At 37.9% G+C, this 21,908-nt stretch overlaps 1 protein-coding gene across 8 annotated transcripts in view; it reads right to left on the reverse strand.

The window, feature by feature from the left end:
- The window catches only part of ARHGAP10 (Rho GTPase activating protein 10), a 149,147-nt gene that overhangs the window by 108,388 nt on the left and 18,851 nt on the right, over positions 1-21,908 (reverse strand). The window contains exon 1 of one of the 8 annotated variants that reach the window (XM_065061905.1): positions 14,657-14,744. The exons of the other annotated variants lie outside the window; for them this stretch is intronic. Coding sequence (XP_064917977.1) covers positions 14,657-14,729 — 73 coding nt within the window. The 5' untranslated portion in view covers positions 14,730-14,744. Of the gene's footprint in view, positions 1-14,656; positions 14,745-21,908 lie in introns of those variants that run through there. 8 annotated transcript variants of the gene reach the window in all.

Raw genomic sequence — 21,908 nt, forward strand, 5'->3', positions numbered from 1 at the left:
CATTTTTTCAACCCAATTTTACATATTAGTGTTTGACAATTTGAGGTCGGAGGGCTGAACTCGTACATCCCTCAGGAAGTAATCAGAGTCTGCATTCAGCCACAACATCACCATTATAAACCCTCACTGAGATTTATAAAGCTGTAAATAAGCAGTGCACACACACTTGGTTGTGCTGACATGTGCAGGTTGGGAATATCATGAGTTCTGGAAGGACGGAATTGCACAATGGAAAAAAAAAAAAGATGTATGTGTGGTACACTCCTACCCAGTAGTAAAGGTTTTACTCACATTTTTGTTGTCAGCCAGAGTTAAGGACAATTTGAAATATTTAGTTAATCTATAATCTTTTTCTTAGCACATGCAGTTCTGAAGGGCTAAGACTAACTCTCAACAGACCAGCTAAGCATTTTGTACTTTAATATTAACCGGAGTTAAAAAACTAAAAACTTGGGGTTTATTTATGGTTTGTGGGTTTTTTTTAGTGTTTTCAAAAAAAAAGAGAAAAAATAAATTTTAAAAAAAAAAATCCACACCAAATCTAGCCTTATGATAGTCCCAGCATCCAACACATTGTGTGTTTTATCATGTATCATAGTCAAATACAACTTTGACACACAACGCTGCACTGAAAGTTCAGTTCAACCAATACTCTACAAACAGCAAGAGACAACCCAAAACGAAAACAATGCTTTCTGTTCCTTGTCATTCCACATTCCTTTCTTTTCACCCAGTTCTCATTAGTCCTTTTCTCACCTAATGTGTAACAAGGCTGTTCCCTGTGGTGCCCCACTGCCAGCTACTCGCCTCCCTTTTGCCATTGCTTCTGAAGCCTGTACCTGCACCCTCCAAGCCACAAAACAGCAGGATGCTGCACAGGGTTGAAGAGAAGGGGATAAGAAGGTTGAAGGAAAAAGCGATATAATTCCCATGTGAAAGGAAACATGGGTATCTTAACTCAAGTATCTTGTGGGCTAATAGGCTGTTCATAAAGTGGACAGCAAAAGAAACGAGTTCTGAAGGCTGTGAAAGGCTTAAAATAGAAAATATTAGACTTTTAAGAAACTTATTATCATGCTTATTTGTGAGCCAGGTCACAACACAAGGCTGAAAAGAGTTTATTTATGGAAGAATCAGTCCAACAAAACATGCTGTCCCAAACTTACTTAATTTTCTTGAATCCAATAATCCCTTACCAAAGCCCTGTCATATGAGAGCAAGCCCCAAGCTAGAGGAAGGAATTGTTTATTATATTTTACTCTGCTTGCAGAGGTACATTCACATAATGCTGAACAAGGTACATGTTAAGAACAGGCACACAGCACCCACATGCATGAAATTCCCCTCTTTCCCCTTCACAGGCTGAAAGGGTACCAAAATACTGAAGTGGGCTATGAGCTTTGATGAGCCTTTCTAGAGCAGCGCAAAACCAGCTCCCGCATGGCTACACATCCCACCCCTCCGGTGACAGTGACAGCATACAGAACCTGTGCCCACAACCATTTTCAGAGTAAAGTCCAACATCCTCCATCAAGTTGAGAAAGGGCTGAATCAAACCACTTTATCACAAGATCAGAAAAGGCACACTCATACATTTCTCTTTACCAAATCTACTAAGGGATAAGAAATTACTGACAAAAGGGCTGAATAAGTGGTTGGAAGCAGTAACCTTTTAATACCCTAAAGCTAGATTTGTGATTTGCAGAGTTCCTGCATTAAAGTCATGAAGGCACATAATTTTTTTTGCAATGTCTTCCCACAAATTATCTCTGAAATGTTTAAGAACTGCTCCAGAAAAATTTTGGAAAGTACTGGGGTAGGGGGAGGTTGAGTGTTTGGGGCACAGAAGAATGACCTGATAGGTCAAGAAAAGCTGCAGCTACCTGGCTACCGAATCAACACTTAGAAGAAAAGACACCAACATAGGAAGAAATTTTCCGATGGATTTCAAGGATTTGGCACTTTCAACATACATGGAAATTCACTGAAGCAAAACAAAAACTAATCACGTTGCATGATGTAACAGAGAAGAAACAAATCTGACTGAGGGAATAACACTCCACACATTTGGTTCAATAGACTGCTGCAATGATCAGAGTCCTAACTGTTGTCAAAACAGACTTTTAATCCTGCTTAATCAGCAGATGTTAACTACAATATTCATCCTCCAACGTTTATATATCATCCATCAGTCTTCTTTTATTTTGGCTAAATTTACATTTACGATCACATTCTGTTTTCATTCCGTATGGCAAAATAGCACTGATTTAACATAAAACTAGTACCTTACCAGGCAGAACCACTGATGCCTAGCTATTCACAGGAATAGAAGAGCCTCTGGGCTGCCTCTTGGTAAACTAAAAGAAACAAAACTGAGTATCAAGTAGAAATGGAGGAAAATTTTCTCAAATGGTCAGAGAAAGAATACTGAACTTGTTCTGCTACAGCACAGGAAAAGTTATGAGGATGGTGGCTAGACTCAATAAGACAATGTATAGCCCTGTGTTAGATTTTCTTGCTATCTGACAAACCGTGGCCAGAGACCTGAGACTGTCTGCAGTCAAACCTTCTGCTGTGAGGCAAATTGCATTAAACTGCTCCCTTGTAAATTCTGCATATCCCACAGTACACACATAGACATTCACATTAATTACAAGCATTTATAAAACTCCATAAACAAACTAGATTCTGATATTGTCATAAGTACTATACTCTCTTACTATTGTGTTATGATTAAAATGCTGAGCTTGCTGAAGTTAGAAGTTTCATAAATGTAACTTGGCTCTCTTCCATTCTGTATCAGAAGACCTTTACTACAACAAAATTATTCAGCTGGCCCTGACAGATACATACTGGTATTGTTCCACATCAGCATCAGACCTTGCAAGACCAGTATGTGCTATATAACAGACCATAAACATATATGAATTTCAGCTACATGCATTAGAATAAGACAGTACGTAAGTATGACACGTATCAAATAGCGTGGCCAGTTACGTTGATTATGACAACAAAGCTGTAGCCTAATGAAAAAAAGAGTGAAAATTTAGAAGGCCAAAAAAGCAATTAATTTATTCCTTTTAATTTCCATATTGTATACAATAACACCAAAAAGAAAGATATAGGAAGCAGTAATAGGGTTGTTGCTCACTGAAAGCAGCTGCTACCATTTACAGGCAGAACAGGGCATTCAAGATCAAAGAGCACTTAAATATCAACCAAACATGAACACTCTTTCCTGAATAAAATATAACCCTGGCAAACTCACAAGGCAGAGTAATTTCAAACACTCACCTTCTCAAAATACTAAAAGAAACCAAGCATCTGCTAAATGTTTTGACCAAAAGACTGAACAGAAAGACAGACACATTCCCAAACAGAGAAGGCAGTGACATAAGGACACCTGGGCTTTTCATTTTCTCTCTTTGTTAAAGTTCATATCAGTACACTGTATTTTTTTCATGTTTGAATGCAACTACTTAAAAACACCAGAAGAAATGGGAGCAGTCACCAGTTCCCCCATTTTACTCTGAAACACTTCAGTAACAGTGTTCTCGTCAGCATATCCTGTGCCAGATGCACTGCCGGTACCCCACACAAATAATACCTCTATATTTTTCCATTTGGAGAAAAATATTTTTGTTCCTTATCTGAGCTGAACCAACACGACACCATTAGTTGCTAGGTGGTGACCAGCCTTCATTTACAGCACCAGACTCCAATCGCTCCCTTTATTCTAAGATCAGTACTAACTTCAGTGTTAGCCACCTAAACTAAAACTCTTGCACAAAGCAAGACAAAACTGCTTCTCAAGACTATCCTGGATCTCTCTGCATGGCAGGAGAATTATCTGCTTGCAACAGCCCTTTGTATTAGTGTTAAAATTTTTCTACCACAAAATACAAATTTCTACTTCTACTGTACCATGATAATTCTTTAAAAACAACTGCAATTACATTGCCGTTCCTCATCCCCAGCTACAAATCTCATTTTCACTACCAGATATGCTCCAGGAATGACAGATTTCTAGTGGTTTTATTTAACATGGGTTAAAACTGGCCTGGTCTCTTTCAACAACATTGCCCTCAAAAAGCTAAAAGGTTAACAAATACTTAGATTTAACTACCAAGCTCATCTTCAATCTACATTACTACATTAAGGACTAATATTAGACTACTCAACCTATTTTCCTCACAGTAAGCCAAGATCAAGCAAGCTACACACCGTCATGAAACAGGCAAGGACAAGCTGAGCAAGAGTCAGCATCTCTCCTCTTCTTCCCAGGCATTAATCTAACGATTGATGCTAATAAGCAGCTTCAGAGGAACATAGTACTTAGGAGTTTGTCCAAGAGCTGCAATATGGACTTGCATGATGTGTTGTACAAATCACACACCACCTCAACACTTATGAAAGCAACTCTGTCTTTCTCTTCTGTGTCCCCTTTAGCAAGGTGAACAATGAAAACTAATATAATCCACAACACTGAGAACATGAACAGGATTTAGTTATTACCTCAGTAAGGTGGATAAACAGGATTTACTTATCAACTTAGCAGAAGCAAGACATGCGGTAGATTCTTAAGAGCAGTAACACATTCCAACTCCCTAAGACCAAATAAACCTTTTACTACTCATTTTTACTTGAGAAGCATAGTGAAAAAAATCATCAAAACACACACACAAAAAAAGTGACCATAAAGCTAAAATACAAAGTTATTAATTCCCCTCCAAAGCCATAATGGAAATCAAGTTCAAAGACTAAAAGGTCTCTAGAGTCCAGTTTTGGCAACACCAGGTTGCCCATGGCAACTCATGAGTTTCTAAAAGCTTAGCAAATTCAGGTATGAGGATTAAAAATCAACTCATTACTGATTTGTCAAGTAGTTCTTCACATCCCCTCCCCCTGCATAATACAGTGTAAGAGTATTTGGACCATTGAACCATTTCCCACACCTTTAAAACAAATAAGAAAAACCACAATGCCTCTCCATTTCAGTTGAGTTTAATTCATGTAGCGACACAGCGCTCTGCTCCTGCCGCCCCAAAGGCACCTGTTCAGGCAAAGCTCCCAAGCACCCAGCAGCTCACAGCTTCACACCTCTGCATTCATGTAGTCAGGTCTGAGACAAATCTACACCAACTATATCAAAGTTATAGTGCATTTATTATTTAACAAGAGCATCAGAAATTAGGTGGCAGAATGAAGTCTTTCAAATTTTAACATGGAAGGGGCTTTGTTAACAAATTAAAAAGAAAAAAAAAAAATCAAAACACAAAAATCCCACCTACAAACAACACACCCACCCAACCCAACTTCGCATTTCAGCACCAAACAGAAAAAGTAAAATTGCAGGAATAACATTAAAACCAAAAAACCCTAAGGTAATTGATATGTAAATACAAGAAATAAATAAAAATTTCAGGATTCTTAATCTCTAACAGATTTTTTCTTTTTTAACTTGTCACAGATAGGAATTGACGTTGTTCTTTTGTTACACTAAAAGTCCAAATTTTTTCACAACTCTCTCAACTAATGACAACAGGAAGTGAACTCCTAGAAAACAAAAACGAAAAACATAGTTTTATTGTCCAATCTAAGAAAAAGGAAGAAAACTGAATATTAGGCCAATGAATATCAGTCTTCAGAACAGTGCTCTCTGTTAGGAACTGACTGGTCTTAAATGTTTCTTCCACAGTGTTCAACATTCCCTGTTACCAGTTTTAGTGCATGCTGGGGTCATTAATTTTGGCATAATTATGTAACAAGTAAAAACAGGCTATTTAGCCTGAGCAAGACACATGGCATGACAGTTAGTCTAACCTCCTCCCCACTTCTTAAGAGATAGAACCACCCATTTTTTTGCAAGTTTTCTATTTCATAGGATACTGCTATCATTATTTTGTTATTTTCCTTCTTTCAAATGCATAATCTCATAGTCTAAGTGTCACTATTGTTCCCATTGATCAAAACAGACTAGTTAAGAAAGCTTTCAGATTTTAGCAGAGTAGACTCCTGTTTTCATAGGTATGCAAAAGGTTTTAGACACCATAACCTCCAACTGTTGTTTTCTGCTATAGAAATTGTGCAGCATAATAATAGAAAATGCAGATCATCTTATCTACCTTCCCTAGTTCTCCAACTCTCACCAGTGAAAACAGATTTTCTCCTCTCTCTACCATTGCAAGTACAACAGTACAAACTCCACATTCCCCCACATCAAGAAACAATTAACATGTTAATTACCATATGCGCAATATCACAAAGTAGCATCTTGTGCGGGTATGGGCAAAACACCAAATCATGCTGGTATTGTCCCTGGGTTTCACCACACCTTCTCGAGCTCCGGGTATTTGCTTTTTTTAAGCTGGATCTTTGAAACTGGCAAACCAGCCCTACTCCACCCTGCCAAGGGCACTTTTCTCTTCGCATCACATGCACACTTGGTATCTCAGCAGAGACGTTCTCCTAGAGCACCTCCAACAGCTCTTACAAAAAATTGTACCTCTATGTCAGCTCAGATAGCAACTAGATCTTTCAGTTCTGCTCTTCAAGAACACAGCATTAAGTTACAGTTCATGAAAGAAAAAGACAAGCTGCATCCCTGCCAATAAGTACGCTGCTTCAGGGGTGGAGAAACATTTCTGCAACCACTCTGACATAGGACCTGTATGCTAAAGACTTTTCTGAACTGTCAGGCAAGTGTGATGGAGGTGCTGGGGAGTATCACAAAGACGATTAGTCTTCAAAGGAGTCATAACCATCTTCCTGATCCTTACAACTTCCATGTCCCTTACAACAAGATAGACAAAAAAAAAAGTAGTAAATCAGTAGTAAATCAAAAAGCAAGGACTAGGAAAAACAGATTTGCAATGCAGAAAATATGAGAGCATTCTACCAAATTCACACAGTTCCCAAAGAGAGAAATCATCATTTCAGGATTTGCTGCAAAGATTTCTCTATATCGTACTGCACCAGACGGTAGCAAGATGGACACTTGGTTCCACTTAAATTTGAGAAGAAACTTCTTCTCAGTGAGGGTGACAGAGCACTGGAACAGGCTGCCCAGGGAGGTTGTGGAGTCTCCTACTCTGGAGACATTCAAAACCCGCCTGGACACATTCCTGTGTAACCTCATCTAAGTGTTCCTGCTCCGACAGGGGGATTAGACTAGATGATCTTTTGAGGTCCCTTCCAATCCCTAACATTCTGTGATTCTGCAACACCAATGTTATGCATATAATCTGTTCCCAAAAGAAAACTCTGCATCAAACCAGAAGGAACAGTTTGAACACACAATACCAAAATGATTGTACCATCAAAGCTTTAACTAGTAAAACTTTCTACAATATCTTCAGCTCCATGAGAAACACAGACTTGTCCTCCAAAAGTGACTGAACTAGAAAACATGAGATGAAAATATTTCTTTTCAGAGTTCAGGATTTTACTATTATTAATGTAAAGATGTATGAAATAAGAAGGTAAGACTACACTTCTATTAGTGACTTTTCTAGCAGAAATTTAAAACTGACTTAAGTCTTTTATAAGCTAACTCTACTAAATGGAACAGAAATTTCAAGATGTTTATATTCTTTAATTAAAATTCTCATCAAGCACCACAGATTGGAAGGCCCACCTGCATTTTATGTATGGATTCTTTATCCATATTTATTCTGTAGCATGGCTATATTCCTATTTCACAAATCACATCCTAAACTAAGCTACTGATGTCTCAGGGACAATTTGCCAACAAGCAAGGGTGCTCAGTAGCAAGGAAATCAGGTCATGCTGCTTCAGGATGAAAAATCGTGCTGGATAACTGAAAACATTCTCATCAGCTGGGAACTCTGAAAAAAAATTTAACTGTCACAGGAAAAAATGTATTTATTATACAGATAATCATCCAACAACAGCATTCTGAATATTTTAATTCTGGAGTATTGCTTTCTTTCCCAGACTTATTTCCCACACAATAACTATAATATTTACATAAAACAGAATATATTGCGTTGAAATATTATTTTGATTGTGAAAGAAAAGACCAATTCACTGTTGGGTAGAAGCTCAATATTGCCATTATATTTTCCAACTTATGAAAGAGTTATGTGGTTCAGGGGCAACCGCACATAATCAAGTCTATACTCAGAATATGTACAATGCAGCATTAACCCCTCACAGCTCATCTTATGTGAAATATTATCTGAATTCAGAGCACTTCTCAAAATCCAAATATGTAACAGGACATGTCTGTCTAATTTCTCCAGTCATCAAAATTCACTCAGGATGGTTGGGTAAGTTGTTACATCAACACAGCAGGAAGACCTGACCCATCACCATAGCACAGATATTTCCCTTTTGCAAGAAATGGGACTGACCTCATTATTTGAAGTTTATTGTCTTAGAAAGCACACATGTGACTGAAATTTGATGCAGCTGAGAAAGTTGGAGGCAGAATACTGCTCAACCTGGGATGGGAAGGTCACAGCGAACATCTTACAGGTTTTCCACGATGCATCTGTTGCCAGTAACTACGAACATCATCTCAAAGCATGAATATCAAATAATTAGTTTCAGCACAGTTTTCTCCACAGCAGCAAACAAGGGAGGGCAGCAAAAAAAAAAAGAAAAAAAAGAAAATACCACACCAAGCCTTTTCCCACAGTTTGTAGCTAAATTAATCCTGAACAGTATTTAATCTAATAAAGGCCTTACTCCAGACAGAGTTTTCTGACTGCTTAGTTCCAGCCATCTGCAAACAATGCAAGTGTAAGTGCTCCCCATGGCAAGTCGAAGACAACTCCATAATGGGAAGTGTTAGGCAGCCAAAACACATGAAGGGTTGGTAACCACCTCCCTAACAAATGACTAGAGCAAGTATTTTTATCATCTTTAAAAGCACATGTTGTTCAGCTTACGGTTTGAAATATTTTATGAAGCTGTATATCAAGTCTGCAGAAACATCAACGTTAAACATAAAAACCTTTGCCAAAAATAAGAAAAACTCGAAGTATGAGTCACAATGTTTTCTCTCTTGAAAATGGCAGATATCCCAAAACATTGTCACTTGTATGGAGTTACTGCCTGCCTGAATGTTTGCATGTGTAGACAAAAAACCACAAGGAGATCAAACCTGCAAGATATTGTGATTTCTCCACAACAAAACATGTCCAAACATGCACTCAGCACACCTGCACACATATAATTAGAATATTACATGAAATGGTTACCTAGTAGTTTACCATCAGTAAGACCATAAAAGGTTCAGAAAATAAAGTTACATTTTCACCAGTTCTTCTGCTCATGAGTCACGAGAAGCCAAATTCTTCCAGTAGGCTTAGAAAGACCTTAGATAATATAGCTTCATTTTCCCAAGTGAATCAAGATTCAAGTGGAAGAGGATGGAGGAGAATACAATGAGAAATGGAAGAGAACAAATAAGCAGCTGAGATTTATAATTCAACAAGTAGTGCCCCAACCTTCATGCTATTTATTTACTTATTTATTTACTAAAAGGTGAGACTATGAGTGCATTTTGGAAAATACTTGACAGTTTAGAGCATTTCTACACAAAACCTACAAATTCAAAGGGTAGGAATTCTGGCAAGATTTGCATTAAACTCCCATTATTGAGATATAGACATTTTGTCCACAATAGGCAAGCCAGGGAGAATCTTCAGCATCAAGGAGGATGGGATGACCATAACAGGCCCTCAAAGAAGGAAGAGCTCAAGAATAATTTTGCTGTAGCTAGACACAGAAGTGAAATGAACCAAAGCTGTAACAGAGAAACAGCTGGCAGCAACTGTGGTGCAGAGGACAGCCTGTACTTATGTCATGTATAGTTACAAGAAAAAGCACTGGACAGCACAGCAGCGGGGAGCTAAACTGGATGCTTAAATTAAAAAAAAAAAAAAAATATATATATATATATAAAAAAAAATAAAAAAAAGGTTTTACTACACACTTTTCCAAAACTGTCAAATGGAGATTTTAAGCGTAAAGCATCACAACAGTTGTGTGTCAAAAAGGAAACTTTTCTGATAGCTCTCATATGAGCTGTATCTGGACAAACCATATTGAAACTGAACCTTCTAATTAGGTCAGACCACAACCATACACATACACTTCAGAATATTTCAACATTTGTATAAGAATACAGCAAATGAAAACAGCAGAGAGCACTGAAATTCATGAAACATGAAAGTAAAGGGTGAGCCTCCCACTCCCCTTCCACTGGTCTCATTGTTGCTCTTTTAAAATTGTTGCTAGAGGAAGCCCTGATGCTCCATCATTATTTCGCCTGCCAGCTTCCCTGATTATTGCAGTTTATTTGCGTGGCCAGGAGAACAGAGTTACTGCTCCTGTAACCAATAACTGCTAACAGAGCTTTGCAGGAAATATTTTTTAAATATTCAGCTGTGTAGCACGGTTTATGCAAAAAGAAAATCTTTAGTCATCTCTGGTTGGGACAGATGTGCAATATTTGAACTCTATGTGCAACAAAATCACACTGTCAGTTTCAGATCAGGAATTTTAAAATAAGTCGATAATTCAGTTGTCGGATATTACTATGCATATAAAAGAGACACACAATCAAACTTACTAAATCTGAATAGGAAAAAACCTTTGACAAAGTTACTGGCACACAAGCATGTTGAAGCCTCACTTGCTCTGGGATATCAGTACATTTATCCAAACTGAGCTTCCAATCTGGATATCAGTGGCAAATGGTTCCCAAATCAGAGATCACTAAATAATCAAAAAAACAAATCAATCGAGCAAAAGCAATTTAGGATAGTCAAGAGCAACCACCATACCCTCACAAGAAGCACAAGGCATGAAAGAAACATCTTCCCATCCTATACAGCTACACCAACATAACTTATAAGCAGGAAACAAAGTTGTTTGTTTAGTCTTCTAAACAACTTTGACATTTCTGTTTTCAAACAAAAGGAAGACTCAAAGTACATAACACAGTAAGAATATTTTTTTTGATTACTTACATCCTTTATGCTTTGACACAAGAATTAGCTTAAATTTACTATCTCAGTTCTAGAGAAAAATCAAGCTGGCTTTATTTCTAAATGATCATAATGTGTACTTTGAGATTGACAGTACTAGCCTATGTAGCTTTTTTCATTTTTCCATCACTTAACTGTTTCAGCCACATTACTATGCACTCTGCATTTCTGACATAAGGGCTTCTCACAAGAGATAAGATAATGCAGTTTCTTGCATAAGTCAAACAATACTGCAAAAGTCAATACATGACCTCCCTCAGAAACTACTATGTATTTCCTGCACTGGAAGTGATTATTCTCACCACTTTGATGATCTGAGGAACACTGTACAATGGAGTAGGAGTACAGAACATTTAACATTTAAGACCATTTCTGATGTTAAAGCACTACTAAGTTCAGAGAATTTGTTTATAAAACAGGAAGTATCAATTTCTGTTTAGCCTAACTGGACAAATGAGCTGTCTGGACAGTGACAACCCATGTTATACCTACAATATTCACAGAAGAACCCCAAATTTCAAGGATATTGCCTGAAATTACTACAGTACAAGGGATGATAAATTATGAAACAATCCAAAGGACATGCTTCAACTTTCACCAGTGAACATACTGTATCTGTACAACACAGGAAAGGAGTTACACATGGCATGTACACCCTACATACACTGAATTGCTCTACAGAGAATTTACCAAAACTCTTCACTTGAAAACTTACGCTGAAATTATCAATGAAGAGATGATTGCAAATCTATGCCACACAGCGAGCAGTATATGCTTTAGTACTTCAATTGCAACATTTATCAAGGAAACAACAAAATATTCCATGCTGAACATACGTTGCAGCCTTATGTTACTAAAACACTTAGTGCAGCAGCACTGCTTGAGGTTTGGAGATGAAAACCAAGAGAATTCACAATTCCTTCTCTCTGACATCTTAGGAAAACTCAGAAAATCTGTTATCCAACTGGGCTCAGACAGCACTGGGGTAAAAGAGTAGTCTGTCTGACTGCAGGCTGACTGGTAAATATTCATCAGTGGCGTATGTTATAATATTATTCCGTTTGAGATTGTAGGATAAACACTGAGTGTCCATCGTTCTGCACTCCAGCTGTACTGGTTTTATAGCTCGAGCTTTAGCACTTGCTGGTACAAACCGTACCAGCTGCTCAGAAAACTTCAAATGTGCATGTCCTTTAAATAACATTATTTATTTACACATCAAGCTTGGAAGCAAGCAGAAAACAACCAAGATGCAGGAAGAAAGGGAAGTGATTAACTAGCAATCCCTGACACCAAAAACAAACACCAAAAACTCTAAAAAAAGCACAAAACGTGAAATATTATTACAACTGTGGGGTATAATTTCCTGACTATGTCTAAATCTTACCAGGCTGTCCTCTCTTTGTCCCAACCTTTGCCTTCCCATACATCAACAAAACAAAACAAACACCAGAAAATGTTACCAGTTAAAATCATCATTCACCCTGCCCAAATGCCATGTGGTTCACCTTAGTTTATGAATTTAGAGAACAAAATTAACAAGAAAGCAATTTGTTTGGCAGACATTTCAGTGAAAAGGATTCTTTTGTAAACTGTCTTAAAAATAATAACCAGATTTTAAAAATTAGTTTTCTGGGGATCCCACAAAAGAGATGGTGCTTCAATACTCTCCAATCTCTGGTTGGAGGCAAATTGACAGACTTCCAGTCTCAAGTGACCAGCCTATGTCTTTTGAAATGAAAACATAGGTGACAAGTCCTCTACATGGAAACTATTGATCTCTGAAAAAGAAAAATAATTATAGGCTGTTAAGGAAAAATATCCACGTATGTCTTAACAAACAAACAAACAAAAAAAAGGCAACTTTTTTTTTTTTTTCAGTGTGTCACAGGCCTTTAGAAAAATAAACAGTTTGGTTTTGAAAGCAAAGTCACTTTCAGTCACAGATTTTCACAATTCTAGAGGAAAAATTATTAGCAGGATAAACTGATCATATGCCAGGAAAACTACTAGCCAGAAATCTTTGTATAACAGCAATAGGATCATGGAGCATTCTGTGCAAAAGAGAGGCAGTAGAAAACCCTAACCTAGCAAAGCCACATTTAAGACAAACGTCAAGAACTTTTATCACAATACCAGTGCTGGGGCACTCCAGCAATTGTACACTTCTGTAACAATTTGCAGCCTCTCTGTTTTAGGGTGATTTATTTCATTCCTCTATTTTTAGTACTTTCCTTCAAGAAGACAAAAATTAGGCGATATAACATAATTTAAAATAAACTAGCAATTAGCCTGGATGGCAGAAATAATAAATAAATAAAAATTTTTTTTTTTAAAAAAAAAAAAACACTTTCTCCTTTTTTTAGAGCTCTCCAATTAGCACAAGTGACAAGAATGGCCACAGAGGCAGAACAGGATACACCTTCCTGAAAGCGTATAAAAGTACATAAAGAAGACTGGCTAATGTTGCTACAGAGTTACCTACAAACATTAAAAAGAACCTGCTCATGGTGATGGCAAGGGTTTTTTTGCTTTGGTTTGGTTTTGGGGGTTTTTTGATTTGGTTTGGTTGATTTGAGTCCTCTCCCTTCTCTTTGACTTTTTATTTCGAGTGAAAAAAAATCAAATCTATTTCTTTCCTAAGGCAACACCCCTGGCGTCTACTAAACAGTACAATATGTTGATTCCAACTCCAAACCCAAAATCTTTAACAAACTTAGCAAAGTTCCTTATCAAAACACAGAAATTAACTATAAGAGTCATTTGAACAGTGAAGAAAACCCTAACATTAACCTCGGTAATTAAATTAACAACCATATTTCAACAGATACAGGAGCGGCAGTTACTGGACTATGTGAGGTACATATTTCCCCCCAGACCTTTCAATCTGGCTCCTTCACTAGCCTGTTCCTTCCCACACTCAAGGGAAAAAGAAAACCTACAACTTGGGCAGACATGAAAGAGGCACAAAATTTCCATACATTCAAAGTCATAAGCTGAAAGCAAGAGGGTAAAAGACAGACTGACTGCCAGCACAGCGATTAGTCAGCTAAACCAAGTCATAGGACAGCACGAGTTTCAGCTACAGTGCAGTATATCCCTCCTTCTTTAAGTACCTAACAGTATTTTAGAAGATGCTATATCAAAAGAAATTTAAAATAATGTTATTCTCCTCTTCTCCTCTCTCAGAAAGATAAAATCCAAAAGAAAGCATTACTAGAACTACTTGAACAAGTTCTGTAGCTGGAGAAACTGCAACTGTAACACCGGGCATAAAAGTGTTCCCTTAGGTTCTGGTCTCCTGTTTCACCACAACCATGCCTCAGTCACAGTGTTACTCAGCAGACAACAGTAATAAAGTTCACCATCTGAGATGCAGAATCCAAACTAGGGATTTAATCCCACCCCACCTTTCCAAGTGTCATTGTAATCTAAACACCTTAGCTTTAAATAAACACACAAAAGAGAAGTGCATTCTAAATACACAATTATTCTGGCTGGACATCCCCCTGTGCTTTGTACATTAAAAAACAAAACCAAAATGAAACAAGAAAAGAAAAATCTACCAGAGAGGAGACTCTGCAAACAGTGCACAGCTGGTCTCATTAACCCAATATAATAACCTATTAGCATACTTGCAAAGTCTGTTCTTTCCCCTGAAGAGCCACCTTGAATGAACACAGTATCCTTGATCCAGTCACAACTCATAACAGCCTCTGCTCTTCCACCGACAAAGCCTGTTCCTGACAGTCTCCTGGTATGTCTCGTGGGCAGTCTCAGACAGCTAAGTGGAAAAATCTGTGAAGAACATTTTTTTAGCTTCAGGAACAGTTTGCTTTGTGTGTCCACAACACCACCTTTATGAGAAAACTTCCAAGCACTTGGAACAACTATACGTTGTTGCTACAGAGCAGTAACATAGATGCTCTGCCACATCAAGTTCAGTCCTGCAACAACAGCATGCTCAAGACCTACTCAACACGCATGTATTTAAAAAACAAACATAATTAGTAGAATATGTTGAAGCAGACATCCCACAGCAAGCTTTTGAAAAGCTGGCAGTACATTTCTGATGAAAGATAAAAGCATCTATCAGAAGACAAATCAAGTACACTTTAATTTGTTCAGATAATTCACAGCTCATTTGCCACGAAAAGCAATACAGACAGAAAGAAAGGAGTCAGGAATCCCTGTTTCACATCTCACTTGTACTGCACTGCTGCTTTATATTTGTAGGACTATGCTAACACTAAAATGTCCATTGAAAAAAAAAAAAAAAAAAGGAGCCATTAAAAAGTCAGTAAAACAAAGGAGCTATCCTCATTCAATCTACCACATACGGAAATAGGCACCAAAATACTGGAAATCCTGAAGTGTTCAGTGAATGTATTTGCCAATGACAGCTGGAAATGACACTTGTTGATGTGAGCAGGAAGCAGGAGCTTCCGACCTCCTCCTAATGATAAAAATCAGAACAGTTTCTAACAAACTGGGGCCCGTGAACTCCTGGTGGATTGAAGTGGTTTGCAGCTGGTTCTCAGAACCGCAGTGAACAAACTAATGTACTGCATTGATCCTAGCAACTGTCCTACTAGGTCACATCATCTAATGCAACATTTTAATGCTGGGATGAATGAATGAGAGATGCATTTAAAAGCCAAGCATGCTTAGTTCCCCTGAAGAAAGAAAGTTTGAAATAAAAATTGAAGACAAGGTTCATAGGTTCTTGCTTTTTCTTCTGCTCACAAACAAAAGCTCTTTATGAACATTGCAGAAAGTCACAACATATGTGAAATATCTCGTGGCCAAATAACACATATGCTTAAAATTCCTTGTTAATCTAATTTTCTAGTCCCAGTTCACACCAAAATTAAGGAACAGAAAATAATTCCTAGACTAAAAGTTCCTCAATGCATTTCTTCCTTCACTTACTAATGTTTCTTCTCAAGCTCAGGTATTATACTAAAATTATTCCTAAAGCAAGCGAAGAAAAAACATCATTTTAACACATCAGCTGTGATATTACAAAACAAATCAGATTCTCAAATTGCATTAGGCTTTACATTAAAGAGTCAAAATCAGACTACCATTTTCTACTCTGCCCGTTTATGCTGGCACTTCTCAATGACTTATGGGAACAAGATGCAATACATATACACATTGTGTACAAACACAACTCAATGAAAAGTGCTCATTCAAGGTCTAGGTTGTTCCAACTGCTGTTCTGAGTACATCCAGTATGAAACAGTAGAGTCACAGACCACAACACCTTGTCTGCTTCACAGATTGTCTGCACACAACACCTCTCTTTTCTCTGACAGTTTGCTGGGGAAAGTTTGCAGGTAGGCAAGGAAGAACCTCTTACTCCTGGATGGGAGAGCAGTCACACAAGTAGCACCTTCCAAACTCTGGGGAGGGAGATGAGAGGCAGATGAAGAAGCTCAGCAGCACAAGCCAGGACACTAATACAGCCACACTATGTACTTGCTTTTACCAGTATCACAATGATTTAAGGTCACCCGCATTTTTTAATATTACAATATCATGGCAGCATTGTTTTTCACTGTCCTGTACAGATGAAGGCCGTGCCAGCAGGAAAACCTCAGACAGGATCAGTCAGAAGCCACCTAACAAAGAACATTAAGCCTTTAATGATGATTAGCTTCAGCAACTAAGGCTGCTTTGCTTTTGAGTTGGTACTTTCGGTCAGGATTCACCCTGCAGATAAAAGCTGTAAAGCTGTATGCCTACCCTGTGCTTGTGATTCTCCAGCTGCAGTCCAATGGGCTTCTACTAATCTGCTAGATGTGGTCCATTGTGACTCCATAAAATTATAAGCACCCTTACTCTTCCTATCCCAAAGACCAATGCCCATGAGAAATTCTGAGGGTCGAGAACAGCCAAAACAAGCGTGGGGGTTGGAGGGGTTCTTTGAGTGGTTGCATATGGTACAAACTCCATGAGGAGGAAACAAAGAAATAAAAAAGTACACACAGACCTGTAACTGCCACCTCATCTTACAACAGAGGTGTTTTGCGACACTATTTCAAGAGCAGCAGCGTCCAACTAAGAGAAATGCAAGAACCCTGGGTTCTACACAGACTCTCTGACTCCTATTTATGTTTGTTCTTGTGTTGGCTAAGAACAAGATGAGAAATACATGATTGCCAGAGAACAGGTATCAAGGATCTTTCCTTGTCAATTATAAAACTCTCCATACCAGTATTACAACTCCAGTTCTTCAGAAGTAAGAGAAAACTGACATAAATTGTTGGGTTTTTTTCTCCTCCAAATTAATTCCATCAAAGTCAGGATAGGATATTTGTAGCTATACCAAAAATAATTAGTAAAATGCATAGGTATTTTGTTTGAATATTCTAGCTTGTCTACAAACATTTTTAAGTTATCAGCAAAGGTTGAGTCAGTTCTAGAGCCCTTCGCTGAACAGAAAAACAGCCATGTCTGTTTTAACTGCCTGAAGAAATTTCAAAATTAATACAAGAGGAATAGGGAAGAATAAAGAAAAAAAAAAAAGGGGGGGGGGGGCAGGACACAGAACAATTTTGGAGATAATCTGCTTGACTCAATATACAGATGGCTAATTTTAATTATATATAAAAAATGTATTTCTGGATACACAGTATAATCTATTCATTATATAAACATGTCTAAAGCAGACCTTTGTGACCCAAATTTAAATAATCCATGCATAGTTCAAAAGACTGGAATGAGATTATCATAGAACATCTAGTAATCTCACTTCTTCCAATTCTGTAATCTCTGTTTCATTACACACTCTAGAGTATCAGGGGGAGTTTACACTTTATGTCACTATTACAGCATTATACTTCAGTCATAAGCACACCACCCAACAAGGTGCTTATGGGCTAGAGAACTGAATCTTTTAATTTTCTTTTCATGACACTGGAAGATGCCACCTAACCTTGATCCAAACATGAGGAGAATTACTCACATGAGGCATTCGGAGAGAAACTGACCACAAGTACTGCACTGAATGGCATTTCAGTCGTCTTGAACTATCCTAAGAGCACTTGGACCACAAAACACAGAAGACCATGTAGCCCTGGCCTGCTTCCTCCATCAATTCATTTGTGAGACAGCAGGCCAGCAGCTCTGAAGAGCAGCACACAAAAGTCCAGTCAGCTACCTTGCTTCCACGTGATAAAATATTATAAAATACGTTTCCCCTTGCACAGCCAGTTTCCACTTCAAAAGTGAACACTGATGACCTGTACTTTAATTAATTGCTGTCTTGTTGATCCTGGAGCATTTAACACTTTCAAAAGCCAAAACAAAGTTTAAATAAGGATGATAACACCTGTACATGTGACTGCTGAGTATTAGAACTAGGGAAAGGGTTACACGAGGAAGGAAAACCTCTCTGCTCAGGCTAACCAAGTATTTCCAAAAGTAGATCAGAGATAACTTGATAGGGCACTCAGTGCAAACAAAAAATCTGTCTGAAACACATCTCAAAGGGCATAACTGGCAGAAATACATCCAGAAAACACCTTATTTGTTTAGCACCCAAAACCATCTTTAAAAGTCTTCTTATCCATTACTCTCATCCCTGCCAGTAATGGTACAAGAAGATGTGTGCAAATAGATTTTAAAAAAGCAAAACAAAACTTTTTTTTTCTGAAACATGGACAGAACTGAGACACTATTTTGTGACATAAACCATGTACACATAGCACCAATGCGATTTATTTTCCAATAAAGACTCTGTATTAGAAACAGTGAGTTGGTAATTTTAAGTAAAATACCGTGTTCAACAGACATACCTGAAATCCCTGATCAATATGTAGCACTACCTTTGTTTCTGCTGCTTCACCCATGTACAAATTAATTCCACAACTAAACACAGGACCAAGATGTGAATGGCCATCCCTGGGCTTATGCAAGTCCTGCACCCATGGAAAAAGGACCACTGAGGACATGCAGCGCACAAAGAGAAAGTGACCCACCGTGCATATTCTTTTAAAAGCCATGAGAACAAACCTCTGTGCCAGTATTGCAAGGAAAACCAGATTCAGACATGAAGCAAGTCTAATCAGCTGTTGGTTAAAGATAAGTCATGAGTCCACAGCAAGACATACAGAAAGGATGACTCTGATGGCATTATTTATAGCAGCTCAGCAGCTGACAAATCCCACACTTATCTATGTCCTGTGGACACACCTTGTGGCCAACAGTCCCCTGGCTGGCCACAGCGCTGGACCATGCCATCTTCCCAAATCTAAGTAGTATGCACCCACTGCATGGGGCAAGGCTCTCTCAGCCTAATCCTAGCTACAAGGCACCTGCCTGGCTTCCATACGTGTGTCACAGTTTGAGCATCCTAAACCCAAAACAGCTGTGGTTATGCAGGAATTTTGAAAGAGCAGGGAGCAATGCTTTCATGCCAGTGAAACACCCTAAAAGGTTTTTAAAAAATGAAAATTATGCATGTCTACCAGTGCTCTAGTACCTTGGCACAAATTGTGTTTAAAAGTACAAATAAATATATTGAATTAGGAAAGCTGGCTTCGTACACAGAGCAGAAGAACTAGACTTGAGAAATTTTGTTTTATATTCCAGCCCATTTATAGATTTTGACAAAGACACACTGTGCCCCAGCTATTACACAGGAAGGTACCCCAGCCTCTAGTGTATCAGCAGGCCAAAATCTATGACTGAACAACATACTCAGTTCACCACTTTGGTTACAGGTTAATTGGTAATGAAAAGCGTACAGCTGTTGCACTAGAGTATACCTGTGAATCTTCAATATCTGACTTTTAAAACAGTGGGTAAAACTTAAACTGTTTATACGTTAAAAAGAGCATTAGTTATTCTTCAGGAAAAAAGATGCACGAAACCACAACTAAAACATTTGGAAAAACATTTATATTATAAAAAGTACCACTCTCTGGACTGAAGGATGTGTCTTTTCAGGCAAATCAGTCTACAGGCACTGGCATAATCCAAATGCAACTCAAAGGCAGAACTACAACAAATATTTAATCAGATCTTCCATTATAAGAAACAGATAGCCGCCATAAATGTTAACCTTGATGATTCAATATAACAAGGTTAAAGAAGCAGCAGCTTCAATTATATATGAAAAATTTAGTATCCTTATCACTACTCTTTGTTCATTTTCAATATCAAATGAATCAAACTTCTAAGATAACCTCACATTAATGCAAGTGGCTTCATGTATAATTTTGTTTCATGTCCTGACAGTATTTCACTATAACATTTTCCAATTATTTTGTTTGGGGTTGTTTTGTTTTTAATGTTACAACAGAACAAAATTGGAGGAAGATACAATTCTGCATTAACTTCAACAACTCCGGGGTTTGCTATCCAGATCATCAGTTTAATATCTGACCTAGATCACAAGCAACTAAGCTGATGTTTAATATCCAGCTGCTGAATTCTTCATCACACTATGAGGCATGCCCATCAAGTCACATTCACATTGTGCAAACACGTGAGATTAGTAAGTCAATATTTATTAAAAACTTTAAAAAGCTAGCAAGTAAGGGGCTTATTTTAGTAACTCATGAAAGCTGTACCTGAAGTTCCTCCAGCATTTTCCTAAGTATTATTAGCCTTTAATTAGAGAAAGAAGTTGTTGTCAGTTTCCACTCCTGCATACTGCGCTGTGTCACGGGTTCACCATATCCCCTTTGACAGTTAAACTACATATGGAACTTCTACAGATGTTGGTATTCCCTTCTTACAGTACTGATATGATTCAACTAATTGAGGGGAGGCAAATTTCACCAGGCATCAGGCAACACACTTCCCCGAGCATTCTGCTCACCCTCTTCATAGTGCACAGATTAGCCAGATATAAACTGGCAAAACCAGAAGGCATTACAGCACTTCCCACAATACCCACCCATCTTCAGGAAAAGTGTTGATGCTTCTTCAAATAATATTCTAATATTTTTATAGCATGAATTCTCTCACAAATCAGTTATTCATTTCTGTACCTGCTATTTACATACTAGTAAGAAACTCCTTTTCCCTAAGAAATTTTATTTATACTTTGATTAAAAAAAAAATACGTCAAAAAACCAGCACAGAAACCAAAGAGAAGAAGAAGTCAACAAAAGGAAAAACCAAAAAAACTAGCAATACACTAGGGGAAAAAAAATAAAATCACAGTACCAATTCCTGTGATGAAACTTAAATAATATGCTGTAATACAGCCAAACAGACCAAACAGAATAAGACAAAAACATTTGTTCCAGTTTATCTTCCATTTATTTGAAACAGCAACGGGACTGATGACTCAATAAGCCAGAATTAACACTTCTTCAGTGAAGCTCGACTAACCTACTATCAGCTGGACCAAAGGAACCTCTGGCTGCTGGTAGCTCAGTACTGCACTGAAGCAATCTAACAGCCAGGTTTGTATGATAAAGAATAGCGTGAGAGAGAGCCAGGTTATCAGCTGGAAGCTACTTTAGACAGCTGCAAACCTAGCTTTTCTTTTGCATTCTTTGTGCTTTCAAAGGGGTTTCAGTCACAGTCATTCAAGTTCTCTTTGTGTCCAAGGTTTGAAAGAGTTGGAGAAAACTGGAAATACTAAGAAAGAAAAAACAACCAACACCGAAAACACAATAACTACATATAACATGAGACACAAGCTGACCACATTTTGTGTTTTCTATATTTGAAGTTTCATTTGCCTGCAGGAATTTAATAATACATTCTGTGGCTCCAAGCAAAACATTAACAGGCAAAGTTGTTTTGCTCAACTTGTGTGACTCCTGCTACCTGCAGGAATGTGCAATTCAGAAAAATGACAAAGAAGGTTCCAATCCCTTCTTTCCTTGAATTATAAACTTTGTGGCTGCTTTTCTTTTC

Source organism: Columba livia, chromosome 4 (assembly GCF_036013475.1).
Source record: "Columba livia isolate bColLiv1 breed racing homer chromosome 4, bColLiv1.pat.W.v2, whole genome shotgun sequence".
NCBI classification, from domain to species: domain Eukaryota; kingdom Metazoa; phylum Chordata; class Aves; order Columbiformes; family Columbidae; genus Columba; species Columba livia.